This window comes from Lytechinus variegatus, chromosome 14 (genome assembly GCF_018143015.1).
Source record: "Lytechinus variegatus isolate NC3 chromosome 14, Lvar_3.0, whole genome shotgun sequence".
NCBI lineage: Eukaryota > Metazoa > Echinodermata > Echinoidea > Temnopleuroida > Toxopneustidae > Lytechinus > Lytechinus variegatus.
In genome coordinates this window covers 29,133,670-29,149,001 of record NC_054753.1, presented here as the reverse complement: position 1 = coordinate 29,149,001, position 15,332 = coordinate 29,133,670, and the positions used below count along the sequence as shown (strand labels likewise).

Here is a 15,332-nt window from a genome sequence, read left to right as displayed (position 1 = left end):
TTCTAATGGCACACATCTTAGATATATTATTTGTATAATTACAGTTGGCATAAGTATCCTCATTATTTTTAGGGGTTGGACCTGGGTTCGGATGTACGTCCCCACACTGAATAAAACTTAACTGAAAAGTTGACGTACATGTAGGAGTACAGTAATAAGATATTCTTTTACCTACATATCGTAATCTCAGATAAGATGGTGAATTAAGAATCACAGTGGATGGGGAATCTGTGAGAAAATGAGTACAAATAAACTGATCGCCACCAGCTATACTGAAAAATACATTAGAAGAAATTAAAACCAGTACAAGAGCACAGCCCTGAACAGTAAAGGTATTATGAATGAATGCCATTTGTATGAGGTTACGTAACCTATTGTGTTTAATTCAATACCTTTAAATCTTCCTTTACAAAATAAGGGAACAGTATGAATGGGTACACTTCACCTAACACTCTAAATAGAAAGTGTATAGTGACTTGAACCTGTGCTGTACAGTATGGCTACTACTTACAAACTGAGAATGGAGACAGTCAAAAATAGTTCACACAAATACAGAAAATCCATCAAAAAATATCACTTCCAAATGATCCTGCATAATGAGTGACACATAATGAACAAATCAGTAACAAAATCAAAAGTAACATAGAACTCAGGTCCAACCAAATCGAGGAGAAAGTTGGAGCAGCTGTGACGCGCCCCAACTCACTCCTTTACACAAAATTGGGAACCAAATAGGATAGGATTCTTCTTTCAGTGCGCTCGTCTGAAAGGCTTGCATATTGCCCAAGTAAGAGAAGAATTTCATAGTCGATTCGCTTATCCATTGGAAGGATATCTAGCAATAAATAAACAATTTCGTCAGCCGCACTCCTTGGCAAACCAAGCACTCTTTTAAAAAGAAAAGATTGAGCCTTGTTCAGACGGGACAGCATGTAGTTGGTAAGTTGGATAATCTGAATCCCATATAGCATTCTTGGTATGCAGAACATTTTCCAAAGATGAGTACATATTGGTGGCAGCAGGCGTAGAGTTCCTTGCTTTGTTCCAGTAAGCGAGAAGAAGGTGTTATATCCCTTTGATATGATGTCATTGGTGTGATCAATATTACAATTGCTTTTTATTATGCCAAGGTGTGGGTGCTCTCTGCTTTCCTTGATCGTCATTCCTCCCATTTTCCACTCGATTGAACTTACACTGGTTGATGTTTTTTTGTTTATTACTACTACGGCACTTTTTTGTGGATTAATTTTATATCTCCAGGCACAGGAATAATTGAAGGTGAGGTCCAGCATTGATTGGAGTTCACGAGGGCATGTACTGATAAGAGCAACGTCATCTGCTAGTACTATCACTCCCATGTAGCAACCGTTAATAGAGCATCCTAGACAAGCATTCCTTAGTGATTTGATCAGGCCATCGATGAAGACTGTATATAAGGTGGGAGAGAGCACACTTCCCTGTTTTACACCTTGAAGGATTTGAAAAGGAGAGCTGACTTTTCCTTCCCACATGACTCTACTGGTACTACCATTGTAGAATTCTTCCAGTGTAGATAACAGAGATTCATGGAGGCCTAGGTTTTGAAGCTTAGAAAATAGGCCTTTATGCCAAACGATGTCAAATGCTTTCTGTGCATCAAGAAGAGCAAGATATGTTGTGCATTTCTTGGCAGAGTTCAGTTGGATTATTAATTCCAGTGAGGATGCAGTAAGGAGGCAAGATTTGCCTTTCTGGAATCCAAATTGTAACTGGTCTGGGACATCATTTATTGCAAGTGGAATTCTAGTTGAGATTTGATGAGCATTTCCAAAACTTTACCAATTGTTGAAGAAACTGTTATGCCTCGGTAGTTAGAAGGATCTTTAACATCTTTTCCTTTTCCTTTGTGAACTGGGACTATAAGGCCGGACTTCAAAGGTTCAGGAATATACTTTAGGGATATACATCGATTGAAGAGGGCGAGGAGTAATTTCCGAGCTATTGGGCCAAGATATATAAGATGCTCAGGAGATATATTATCAGGTCCTGCAGCTTTTTGTTTCTTGAGAGAGTTAATAGCTTCATCTAGATCTTTTGAAGTAGAGGGTTGAAGTGGTTGATTCAGATTGTCCTGGAACGGGCGAGTGGGGAAGGCTTCATCTATTTCAGGCGGAGAAGAGGCATTTATATAATCCGGTTTAGCAAGATCTGAGAAATATGTGTTGAAGCCATCTAAAACTGCCTCTCCTTCATACGTTGTACCCCTATAAGACAGTGTGTCGGTGGACCGAGATCCTTTGGTGCGTTTGACAAGCCTATAGAAGAGTTTGTCATTGCTACCTTTTGCATCCTCAATTTCTGAAAGGAGATTATTGTGACACATCCTCCGTGCTTGCCTGATGGTATACCGCACAGTATAGAACCCTCGCCTGCGCTTGAGGCTGAGTCAGCTTACTCACTCACCTCAGTCAGACCCAGTTTCCTTACAAAAAAATGAATAAATCACTGACTATATTGCGACAAATCTGATATCTAATATTGCCTCTGATATAAACTTACCGGGTTGTCGAAACAATATGCACACTCATCTTTATAAACCTTCTCTCCTCCTCTTGGAACTTTTATTTTGCCAAGAAACTCGTGCAGTTTGGAAGCTGCCATCTTGGACATTGGTCTCGCACAAAATGTTTTTGATCATAATATATTCTCGAATTTGGCTTCTCGTTTTTTGCGAGATTATGAATATTCATAAACCTATACTTTTCAGGATGCTGATTGGTTCGTTTACTTTTCAACTGAAAATTTTTATGGTTTGTATCATTTTCCATATATTAAAACACGAATCAAGAAGTTGGAGCAGTGGATCGGTAAAGAAATATCAAGGTTGCCATCATAATTCAATTACAAATTTTGGCATGCCCAAATTTTCAAGATTAGATTCGATTGTGTTTTATCTCAAGGGATGGGTTCGATTTCGGATTTTTGTCTTTTGAATGGTTTGTTTTCTGTCTGTACTACACTGTAGCTGTGTGGGTGAGGGGCGTACAGGTATACGGTACGTAAAGCGGTAACGATCGATGCCTGCTTGCCCCCGCGCCCCGCTCGGTCGGGTCCGTGCTGTGTGAGTGAACGATGAGTAATAATATATTTGGACTGCGTGAGTCACGCACGGATTGAAGCTCTGAGAGTGAGGAAAGTATGACGAAAACCGCGTTGATGACATACAAAACAGCCTTTGTTTGAGTGAGTAATCCCTGAAGAATCGGTCATTTTGTGTAGGAGGAGCGATGTGTTTGCATGTGCTCAGAAAATTCATAACGATTTCTTCTCTGCCTCTGAATCTGATGAAGTTCTCGCCACTGCACTTCGCTTTTGTTTGTCCCTTCCGTAGCCCTATTTTTTTTAGCCGCCGGTGGTTTTCAATAGCGACTGTCACATTCACACAGCCTAGCTGCGCCAGTGTATTAAATGCCAGTTGCCATTTGAAGTTTCTTGTGAAGAAGTTGTGGAGTGACTGTTGGAGTGTTGGAATTTTGTTGGAATATAATACTGAACTTCAAATAATTGAGGAAGTTAATATTGGTCTGTTTGGTCCAAACTTTGGATGTGACAGTCACTGATCGTTTGGCAGTTTTCAACTTGAGAGGGGAATTTAATTCAGGCTCGATAAAAATAAATTCCTAGATTGCTTTTCATTCATTAATTTAGATAAATTGCAGGATTGTTAAGAACAATGCCAAATTTTGCAAAGTTGGGCAGCGGGATCAAGTCGAAGGGCAAGGTGAACTTTGATTTTTTTTGTTTTTGTTGTTGAAATTGCTCAAGTTGGGAAACTAAACACTTTTACTGTTTTCTGAGTATCACAGCTGAGATTCCTGAGTCATCTATTTTTTGTTTGTTTTGGTTGGGGGGAGCGGGCATTTTCATTGCCATTTTGATTTTGATCTATTTTTTTTTTTTTTGAGGGGGCAAATACACGTCAGTCAGCTTTAATACTACCGTACTACGGAGTCAGAATCAAAATCTTATCATGGTTTAAATCCTTAACAGACTAGAATTTTAGATGTAAATGTATATGCAGAACCTGGGCACTGGGCAGTTCTAAATGTTGATCAGTCTATCATTATAAATTGGATGTGAACTGACTTTGTAAATTATATTGAAGAAGAAAATAATAGGCCTACATGTATATATCATTGTTTTCTTCAGTTTTAGTTATTAATATTTTTTTACAAGTTTTTCAATTTTCCTTTTGGTTTCAGACTATTTTTTTAAAAGTTGTGCATAGCATCCTTGGACTTTCTTCATATGAACATCTGTTTTGATTACAGAATGAGGTGTAGATGTAGTTGAGTTTCTAATAATTTTCTTGTTTTTATCTTGTTTCATTAACAGGTGAAAATCCTGTCTCTACGATTAAAGATGGGTGGAACGGAAAGCAAGTCAATAAATGGTGATAAACCAGATGAAGATGATCAGTACCACACTCCAATCGCTAACCGGCGAGTCAAAACATTGATTGATCCTCGATCTCCGTCCGAAGACGTCCAGCGTACTCCCATGCAGAGGACCGTCAATGATGACTCTGAGTTTCATGATCCACGTTCACCGACGGTTGCTAGGACTCCTGTTCCCGATGATTCTGATCCAAGGTCACCCTCTGCAGGGAGAGAACCAGGGCCTTTTGTCTTTCCAGTTGCTTCCTCGGATCCAAGATCTCCAACGAGGACAGTTGCTAGGACACCGATTGCCAAAGATGCTCCTTTGGGTAATAGTGCCTTTTTAAACGTTAATCCGTTTTAAGGGTTTTTTCACAAGTTTACTCTAATAGTGTTCAGCAGCTGGATATCCATACTGAACTGGGATCGATCAATGGAAAAGTAGAACCTGTAAAAAGTAATCCTGAAAATCTTGATATTCCATACTATTGTTTTTCAATTTTTAATAATTTCATTAAAGCCTCTAAAGGCCTTTACCAAGTTTCCAAGTATCTGCTGAATTTAGCCTCCCACTGTTTATCTAATAGTAATATTCATATTTACATCACAAAGACAGTAGAAAAACTTGAATAGATTAGCCTTTAATTGAATAAACACTAATCCACCATGGGGAAACAAAAGTTTTGTCTCGAATAGATTAGTCTTTAATTGAATAAACACTATTCCACCATTGGGAAACGAAAGTTTTGTCTCTTCAAAGGCCCTGCTGGAGAAATTGTACTGCTGACCACACTGTCTAAAGGTACATGTTTTTTTTATTTAATATAATTTTTTGTTTCTCACAATGAGCCTGTTCATTGCAGATTTCATACCCCAGTAATCTACAGTAATAATATCCTGTTGATTTTTTGCAGTATTTGGGGATCTCTTTTTTTTTTTTTTTGCTTTTTATTTTAATAGTCAATATTGTAAATGAATATGTCCATACCATTAGATCTTCCTCATTGTTCTCTATGATTACAGGATCAAGCATGGAAACAGTTACTGTCCATCAAGCTGATACCAAGGAAGAACCGTGTGAAAATACCACCAGCAATAATAACCAAGACAATGATACAATCGCAAAATCCTCTTCTGTTCTAGAAGACCCGGAACCTGGGGTTTTCCAGATTGATTCTGAAAAGGATCAGCTAGTGGTCGATGATGAGGATGATGGTCCTAGCTCGGAGGAACAGGAGACACTAAAAACTGAACTTGTGAAGTCAGACACCCCTGAATATGAAATGGAACTGTCAAATATGATGGAAAAGCAGACATTAGCCAATGAGGAGACTGAAGAACAGGACCAAGCAACTTTGGTTCTCTCCGACAGGGGTAAGGAGTCTACGTCTTCTTGATGTGATACATTAGCAGGTACCTATCAAGAGCACATGAATTTGCATGCAATTTTCTTTTCTTTCTAATTCTAGATCTTTGTGAAAATAATATTCAATTGTACCGTAATTTGTGATTTGGGTTTAATACAGAATACAGACCAATTTTTTTTAAGGAACATTTTACTGTTTATTTTTGTTTTTTGCAATAATAAGGCTTAGGCCTACATTGAAATGAGTTTAGGTTTTGTATTGCACTGCACTATTGCACATTAAAGACCAAGTCCACCTCAGAAAAATGTTGATTTGAATCAATACAGAAAAATCAGACAAGCACGGTGCTGAAAATTTCATCAAAATCGGAGGTAAAATAAGAAAGTTATGACATTTCAATGTTTCACTTATTTTTAACAAAATATTTATATGAACGAGCCAGTTACATCCAAATGAGAGAGTCGATGATGTCACTCACTATTTCTTTTGTTTTTTATTGTTTTTATTATTCAATGTTTCAATTTTTACGAATTTGATGATTAGGACCTCCTTGCCTGAAGCACAAAATGTTAAAATAATGGAATTCCATGTGTTCAGGGAGGAATGAAACTTCATTTCACATGACAATGATGAGAAAATCAAAAATATTTCATATAATAAAATACAAAAGAAATAGTGAGTGAGTGATGTCACTAGTATCACTTCCCTCATTTGCATACTGACTGAGAGGTGCATATAACTGTTTTGTGAAATGAAGCAAAACTTTTAAATGTCATATCTTAATATTTTACATTCGATTTCCCAGAAGTCAAAACCAGTTCCACTGGATCAGTTAGACCAGTATAATTTTAACTGGTAACTCTGGAAATTGGAACATCGGTTTACTGGTCTAACTGGTCATACTGGTCCAGTTAAAATTTTACTGGTCCAGTTAATCGGTTTACTGGTCTAACTGGTCATACTGGTCCAGTTAAAATTTTAACTACCCCTTCTGGTCCAGTTAAAAATTAAACTGGTCTTTAAGTATACTGGTCTTGTTTCTGGTGGTTGTTACTGGTCTCACTGGTCTTCATACTGGTCTCACTGGTCCTCAAACTGGTCGAACTGGTCCTCGTACTGGTCTTACTGGATCAGTTTATTATGCATTTGGTTTGTTATATACCATGGCCAGTGAAATGTGATGGAAAAGATGGTTAGTAAATTAATCTTTCTGCTGTTATTTTAAATGTGATGTATAAAATTACACATTTTCATTGTGAATTAGTTCACACAATTATTTTGAAGGTTTTCAAACAACAATGAGTGCTATTGCAAAGATATTCCATTATAAATCCTGATTTTTCTTTAAAAAACAGGAAATATGCAAATGAGGTAAACCACGTGATCAGCATCATCAGAATTACTGGTATTACTGGTCTTGACCAGTTTAATTTCAAACATTGAATTACTTTAGACCAGTTGACTATATATCAGAGGAATACATCTTGCTTTGATCTTAATCATAATTAGAGGAAATAATTATTTTAATGATAATATCAATAATTGATAATTATGATAATATTAATAATAATAATTACAATATCAATAACAATAACAGTAATAAGAATGATTACAAGAATGATCATAATAACAATAATTGTGATAATCATAAGAGCAATGATGATAACAATGATAAATGATAACGATAATAACTTTCTCTGAATTGCAAGATTAATTTTTCATAATTTGTTAAATGATCTGACTTGAAAGTCATTATTTATTGGACCAGTAACCAGAATGCAATTGTTTGAACTGGTCTCCAGTTCATTTTTACTGGTCCAGTTAAAAATCAACTGGTCCAGTAAACATATACTGGAAACCAGTAAAAATCTACTGGAAACCATTTATTGGACCAGTAACACCAGTTTAATGAAAAACAATTTAACTGGTATTACTAATTGCTTTAACTGGAATGCAATTGTTGGAACTGGTCTCCAGTTAATTTTTACTGGTCCAGTTAAAAATCAACTGGCCCAGTAAAAATATACTGGAAACCAGTAAAATTATACTGGAAACCAGTAAAAAAAATTACTGGTCTAACTGGTTTTTCCTTCTGGGTTTGATGAAATTTTCAGTGTTATGCCTGTTGAATTGTTCTCTTTTTATTCAAATCAAGTTTTTGTTGGGGTGGACTTGTCCTTAAGATATCACAACTTGCTGCTCTCCCCCTTCCCCCCCACACAAAGACATTACAGCATAGATTTGAAATTAAGAGGAAAATAAAACCTTTGGAACAAGATAGCTTGTGTGAAAACAGAAAAATCAAAGAAACAGATCAACAAAATTTGAAAAAAAAATCAGACAATTATTAAGGAGAAAGTTATGAGCATTTGAATATTGCGATCATTATAAATGCTATGGAGATCCTTCTATTGGCAATGTGACAAAGATGTGTGATGTCACTTGTGAACAACTCTCCCAGTACTTTTGTACATGTTTAACTTAAACTGCCTCTCTTGTCTTATCTTAAGCTAAGTAGATCATGTATTATTTCTATAGGAGGGCATGTAATACATACATGTACACATTATGGATAAATAGTTTGTGTCATAAGAAGAGCAACAAGAGACATGTTGTGGGTATTATATAGTCCATGAAAGGGAAAGTTGTTCACATGTGACAAAGATGTGACATCTACATGTATGTTGCATACTCGCATTGCCAATGGGAGGATCTCCATAGCATTAGTACTCGCAATTTTCAAATACTCATAGTTCTCTCATTATTTGTCTGGTTTTTCTCAAATTTCCTTTGATTTTTTCTGTTTCCACATAAGTCCATGTGTTCAAAAAGTTTCATTCCCTTTAAGGTCTAAAGACAACTAAACTTACCACAGATTTCAACTTGCAGGAGTAGAACCTACCCTCTCCCTCCAAAAAAAAAATAATAATAATAAATACATTTTAGCTAAATAAAGTAAAAAGAAATACTGTAAAATAAAAATGAAATAATTCAGAATAAATTAATAAAGAAATGAATAGATAAATGAATTAAAATAAATATTTACAGTTTAAATAGATGATAGAAAATGGGTGGATGGATGGATGGATCGAATGTATTGCACATTCACAAAGAAAAGAACTTGACTTTAGATTTAGATTTTGTTGTAATGTTAGTGGTCCGAAATGCAATTTTGTTTGATACTCCTTCCACAGTTTATAAATGATCTTAAAAGTAAAACAATGATTTTAGGACTTGTCTGACGAAAGTCCTAACTCCAAAACGCATGTCCAGAGAAAATTCTTAATTCACCTGTTATCCCTAGTCCCCAGTATATTCAAATAATCAAACTCTAGATTTGCAGTATAGATCATACATGTATTTTATGTGTAAATTTAAACAGTTCAAACTCCAATTTGTACTGTACAGGGATGTCAGTTTTCAGGCAAAAGCCTTAATTCAGGCTCTGGCCATTTATTTTTAGGCCATAGTTTTTGTACTTTTGTGTACAAAATATTGTATTCTACATGTACATGTAGGTGATTTTCAGACCCTCTGATCAATTCCAACTGGCATCCCTAACTGTAGAAAAGACATCAGTAGCCTAATTAAATATTTTGCAAACCTGTCCTCTTCAATTGTTTATTTGCTCTGTCCAATATAGATACATGTACCAGTCACATAATTCTCTATAACCTGGTGCATACTGAATTTCAGAGTAATGGAAACTTTATCATTCAAAGTCCAATTTGTACTGTATCCCGGTCAGCGGTGACCCAGAATAAAAGAAATTTAATATTTCTTTCAACCTTGTTCCTCCAATCAATCGATCGCTCAAGATTGCATTCTTGTAAGAAGGGAGTGCTCAAGTAAATAATACTGACAGGATGAGGTCTGGTTTCAAAGTGGACCAGGGGCGGATCCAGGATATTCCCAAAGGGGGTGTGCATTTTTGTTACGAAAAAAGTTTGGGCAAGCCCCCTTCCCCCACAAAAAGCTCTTCACTTGCCTATGCTCAACATTCCCCCCCCCCAAAAAAAAAAAAAAAAAATTGTGATAATTTTGCTCTTTAAAGTGGGGGGGGGGGTGGCACCCCCACCTGGATCCGCCACTGATGTGGACGTCTTCGTCGGCCATTCTTCATATCCAGCTTGGGATGCATGCCAGTAAATTAGAATCTGATTGATTGCGAGATGGGAATAGATTATCAGATTAGATTACATTACAGAGTGGGTTAACAGCTGTAATGCAGTCTGCATGCATTAGCCTTGCATGGCCAGAAACTATGCATGCATTAGATTGCAATTACTCAGAATGCACCAGGTTGAATAGAATGAAAAATCAATATTGAAAGTGAAATCAAGATTATTGGGAACTTGAAAGTAACCCATTAATAATAATACAGTATGGGAGAGGTGGAAGAGTAATGATTCCTTGAAATAAATTTTTTCATGTCGATTAATTTTAAAGTGTACATACATACATGTATGTACGCTGTAGTGTAGTCTACAGAGTATTTTTATGTGGGCATTAGTTGTGCAGGGTGCTACATGTACATAACTTTTTAGAAGCATTTGCCCAGTCGGGCAAGTATATTTTCAAATAGTTGGAATATACTTGCCCAAAAATCTATTTTACTTGCCCCCAAAAGTCCTTGGAAGTTTTTTCTACCTCTTCAAAAGAAAGTTTTGCAGTTTTATTAACTTTTATAAACCATTGACATTTTTCTCTCTTTTTGGCATGAACAGATCACCTTCCATGACCAAAATTAGCATCAAAGTATCGACCCTTATTTCGGTCATTCTACTGTGAGAATTTTGCTTGCCCAATTCGGGCAAGTAGTTTTGGTCTTTATTTCAAAACACTTGTCCGGCTCTAACTTTTACTCGCCCCAGCAATTGGGCAAGTGCTTAATATGTAGCACCCTACTGTGGTTAGTCTTCAAACTTTATAAATACCACAGGGAAAAAATATGTGGTAATAGTGATGGATAATATGGTCATGTAACAACTAAAAAAGGAAACCCGACCGACCACTTCTTCAATAGTTGGCTGGCTTGAAAAATTATCACTGAGAACTGGGAAGCATCAATGATCAGAAGCATTGTGGTTGTGGGTAATACGTTTTCTTCCCAACGCTACAGCATGGGCCTACATGTACATGCACATGTACTCAAAAGTCAAAAGTACATATTCTTGTGTTTTCCAAGAGGAAAGTAGAGAAAATGGGAGATCCAGATCTTATTCAAGAATTGTCCCATTCATTGTGTTCATTTCCTGTTTGCGAAGTACAGAAGAGCAATTAAATTTATGCATGTCCATATAGCAGAAATTGAAAGTGGGATTCCAGCTTAAGGCTTATTAATGAACTTTATATAGACTTGATTGAAGAAATGATGTAAAATAATGATGATCATGAATTTAATGAAGAAGCCACATGATGTCTTCCTGGATTTATAGTAATACCAGTTGAATGCTAATGAAGGAATTGAGACCATTTCCTGCTTTTCTGCCCGATATCATTACACATTTTTTTACGGCACAAAGGTCAGGTCTTACGAACACTTCAGTTCATGTCAGGCGAAAAATAAGATTTCTCTATGGGGGGGGGGAGCTAGTTTGCAGGCACAGACCCCGATTGAAACTGTGTTATTTGTTTTGTAGTTGTACTGTAATTTATGTATTTTGAATTGCCGAATAAATAATAATAATAATCAACAAGTGGGTCTCCACGCAAAGACTAGCCCTCATAAAGCTTGCTGCTCCTGAGCGAAGCGAAAGGGCCTTCAGTACATAACGCATTGTTGGCTGCACATTCAGACCCGTATTCTTTAAAGGATGTGCACAGCAGACTGTATACAGCAAATGTAGGGGGGGGGGGCAATTGCAGATGTCTCCTCATTCCAAAAGATATTGAAGCCCATGGCAATAATGTTGGATATTTTCACAACTTGGGACAAATTGCCCTAAGCCCTTGTGGCACTGTAATAGTCTACCTTTGTGTGTTTTTCACTTTAGTTTCATGCTATATTCAATGTTGTAATCAGTATGTACGTGTACATGTACCCCGGGGGGGCCACTTACATTGACGAGTGGATACCATGCGCGACCAAAAAAACACGTAAAAAGGATGTCCTTTTCACGATAGGGCACGTTACGTACGTAACGTGAAAAGGGTGTCAAAAACACAAAAATAATGAAAAAAGGGTATCTATTTCGCTAGGAAAATTACGTGTTTAGGATCGAATTTGCGGGGATGATAAAACAAAATTAAAATGTTTTATAAAGGATGTCCTTTTTGCCCCAACACTACGTGTTTAGAGTCCTATTTGCGCTAGGTGTAGAAGGTGGGGTCGTACTAAACCAAATAAGGTAAAGCCGACAACCAAAGGACCCGTAACAATAAAACATTCCTGTACTTGTTTAGGGGTTCATTTCAGGGAATATTTGCCAAGAGTATCGATTTGTTTCCAATACTTGTTAAGGGTAGGGTTTGACACGCCAATACTTGTTAAGGGGTGCATTTTCAGAATATGGAAATTACGTGTTTAGGGTGCTTTTCGAGACCCCATGGTCGCGCATGGTATCCACTCGTGAATGGAAGTGGCCCCCCCCCCCCCCCCGGGACATGTACTCCAGATAATTCCATAGTGAAGCAATTCATTCTTTGAAAAACATGTATGGCCCAACCTGCTTCTGTTGAAATGGCAAACAAAACTTTGAAATATGGAGAAAGGATCCGTTTCAAGTCTCATATCCCTGGTCTTATCACCATGTACACTGTACCCATTGTACTACAGAGAGTCACAAACCAACTACGCCACAATTACCACACTGGACAACCCTGTTCTGTGCTTTACAAACATGTATTATAGTAACCTGTTGAGTGAGCAAAGTGAAAGGAGAATGGGTCAATAGTGGCCTACAGTTGTAGTCAATACTTCAATTTATTCAGGAGAAAGGATGGTTTGTTCAAAGGCCTTTACATGTACATGTAGGTGTCCCTTAATGTATGAGGAAAACATTCCAATACAATGATTTAGTCCATCTCTAACAAAGAATACATGTAGTAAAAAAAATACTGGAAGAATTTGGAGGGGGAGGGGTATACTCCTGTATGGCCAAATGTGTTAGCGACAAGACTGCTTTTCTCTGAAATGCAGAAAGGGTGATTGCACAGTTGACATCAAAGCCAAAAGACAAAAGCATTCTGTTTTTGCAGTCATCAAACTTTTGCAATGCTGTCTGCATGACATGAAATTGCATGTATTTCCAAAATTAATTTTGTTCCAATACAATCAATGTACAGTATAAATTTGGTTGTGTGAATGCAATTTCTACAGTAAACTGTTTTATCATCAAATTTTATCAACAAAACTTCATGCTTTTTCTTGGAAATGTTGCAACTTTTCATTGTTTAAAAGGCTTTTAAAAGCCTGCAAGATATTTTTATAGCATTTAGAAAAAAACTCAATACATAACTACAACGCAATACCAGGAATATTATTCCTTGATCATATTTTTTCTTCAAAGTGACAACACAAAAAATATACAAAGTGAAAATATGCCTACAAAATGAAATGAGTCATTCGTGGGATATTCCATCATTTGCTCATTTTCCCTGCTATTAGTGCATTTAGAAAGCAAAACAAAAGTGTCTATATTTATATCTTGTCTGAGAAAAAGGCAACTTAAGGTTACACATGACTAATATGGCTTTGAAAACCTCTTAAATACCAGGAAGTGCTGAGCATTTATAAATGGAATATTATTATTATAAAAGGATAATTATTTCATCTGCAAAAGGGGTTTCACTTTCAAAATAAAGTCAGCAAGGTTAAGAGTAAAAAGTAACAGTTGTCTAGATCATAAGGGAAGTCTACCAAGAATTGAGAAGTTGGCAATATTACAATCAGTCAAATTCTCAGTTTGGATTTTGCAGTCTTTGCAATTTATATCCATCTTGTGAGAATCCCCCATTTTTTATCCACCAAAAGCCATTAGAGTATACATGTACATGTATTTACCCAGCCCAATGGGTGTATACGCCTATGTAAAACTGGCTGAGCCAGTGGGGTGAGGTGCTTTCCTGGGAGCATTTTATGAAGGCTTGTCAGGCATTTCATCCGACAAGTCCTGTTTTATCGGACAGTTACCGTAATTGAGGTAACAGTGCTTCTCAGCCAATCAAAAGCAAGGAAATTCATCTGATCTGACAACTAGTTAGGCAACAAAATGTTGATATAATGTACATGTATGCTCCCCAAGACAAGATCCAAATATGCATAGAAATGATAAATGATAACATTTATATGTAGGCCTAGAGCGCTTTCTACATGTATGTGCATTGGTGTCCGCTGGACTCAGTACAGAAAAACAGCAAGAGATGAAAAGTATAAACCATCACTGAACTGTCTTTTGCATAGTCCTTCAATGGCAGAAATCTTGAGATTATCATAAAGAGAAATAGTCCTTCTAGTACAAAGACATTTTTTTTCAAAATTTCATTTAATCCTCTTATATCTTTCAGAGTTGATCTTCCTAGCTGAGTCACCGCTATCATCTTCCAAAGTCAAGAAACACAGCATCCGTCGTTCCCTCAAGGACAAGTTCATCTCCACCACCACCAGCCAGCGATCGCCCCTCTCTACCAGGAATCTTCTTGAAGACTCCCCCAACCCAGCCCATCGGCCAGCCCTCCGCCAGCAGGGGGGCTCAACCCATAAAGTGGGTGTGGCATACCAGAAAGCGGGGACGAGGCGGAGGCTGACCGAGGGGAATCAGTACGCTGTCCAGAGTGTGGGGAGCAGGTACCAGCCAGTTCCTGATAAAGAGAACATTTGAGAGACATTTCCTACGTGTACTTCACTTTTTCCATCTCTGTTCAGAATCAGGTCAGTGTTTTAAGAGGAAGCCAAACTGATTTTTAATAATCAGTGCACCTTAAGTTTGGAACACCTGGTCATTAATTCATGTCCACAGATTGTATGCTATACAGTATGTACATGTTCCCATTATCCATAACACTTTGTTGGATTTCTAATCATTTACCAGCAATTGAGCTGAGCATCTACATGTATAGGGAGTTTTTCTCTTTTTTTTTTTTTGAAAATGCACATTTGACATTTGATGATGTCTTAGCCACCAAGTCCAAGTATGAGTTGTACAGCCATATGATTAATGTTCCATTTTACTGAGTGCCTGCAAATTCATATTTCTACAAAGCTTTAATCCTGGAAGTTTCTTTGTAATGTTGGATCTTGACTTCCCTATCTCAAATATAAAGAAGCTACATGTATTGTTAATATACAAAGCCTGTTTGTGCTTTTAATTATGCTCAACACTTACACACGCAGGAGTTTTCTCTTTTATCACATTCTTGAGTTTGTCATCTTTAAAGAATCTTAAGACACATACAGTGCATGGGGTTAAATTAGATACTTGGGTTTCCCTTTGGAATAATCATAATGATCACCCGAGTCATTCTTTTAATTTTGCACAATTTTATAGCATTCTTTTCAAAAACCTCAAATATGAGGAATAAATATAGATGTGTTCTTATGAATGTG

At 36.9% G+C, this 15,332-nt stretch overlaps 2 protein-coding genes across 4 annotated transcripts in view; one reads left to right on the top strand and one right to left on the bottom strand.

Moving 5' to 3' along the window:
- Positions 1-2,743, bottom strand: part of LOC121427588 (ubiquitin carboxyl-terminal hydrolase 5-like) — a 43,330-nt gene extending 40,587 nt beyond the window's left edge. The window contains exon 1 of the mRNA XM_041624053.1: positions 2,539-2,743. Within this exon, the coding sequence (XP_041479987.1) occupies positions 2,539-2,649 (111 nt within the window). The 5' untranslated portion in view covers positions 2,650-2,743. The remainder of the gene's footprint in view (positions 1-2,538) is intronic.
- Positions 2,744-2,788: 45 nt separating this feature from the next.
- Positions 2,789-15,165, top strand: LOC121427589. 3 transcript variants are annotated; one of them, XM_041624057.1, is made up of 4 exons: positions 2,789-2,862; positions 4,375-4,747; positions 5,442-5,792; positions 14,294-15,165. In XM_041624057.1, the coding sequence occupies exons 2-4, from the start codon at positions 4,402-4,404 to the stop codon at positions 14,605-14,607; spliced, it is 1,011 nt and encodes a 336-aa protein (XP_041479991.1). In that variant the 5' UTR covers positions 2,789-2,862; positions 4,375-4,401; the 3' UTR covers positions 14,608-15,165. The 3 variants fall into 3 exon arrangements, with proteins under 3 accessions (XP_041479991.1, XP_041479990.1, XP_041479989.1); XM_041624056.1 differs by lacking the exon at positions 2,789-2,862 and adding an exon at positions 2,884-3,222; XM_041624055.1 differs by lacking the exon at positions 2,789-2,862 and adding an exon at positions 3,244-3,760.
- The last annotated feature ends 167 nt before the right edge of the window (positions 15,166-15,332 follow it).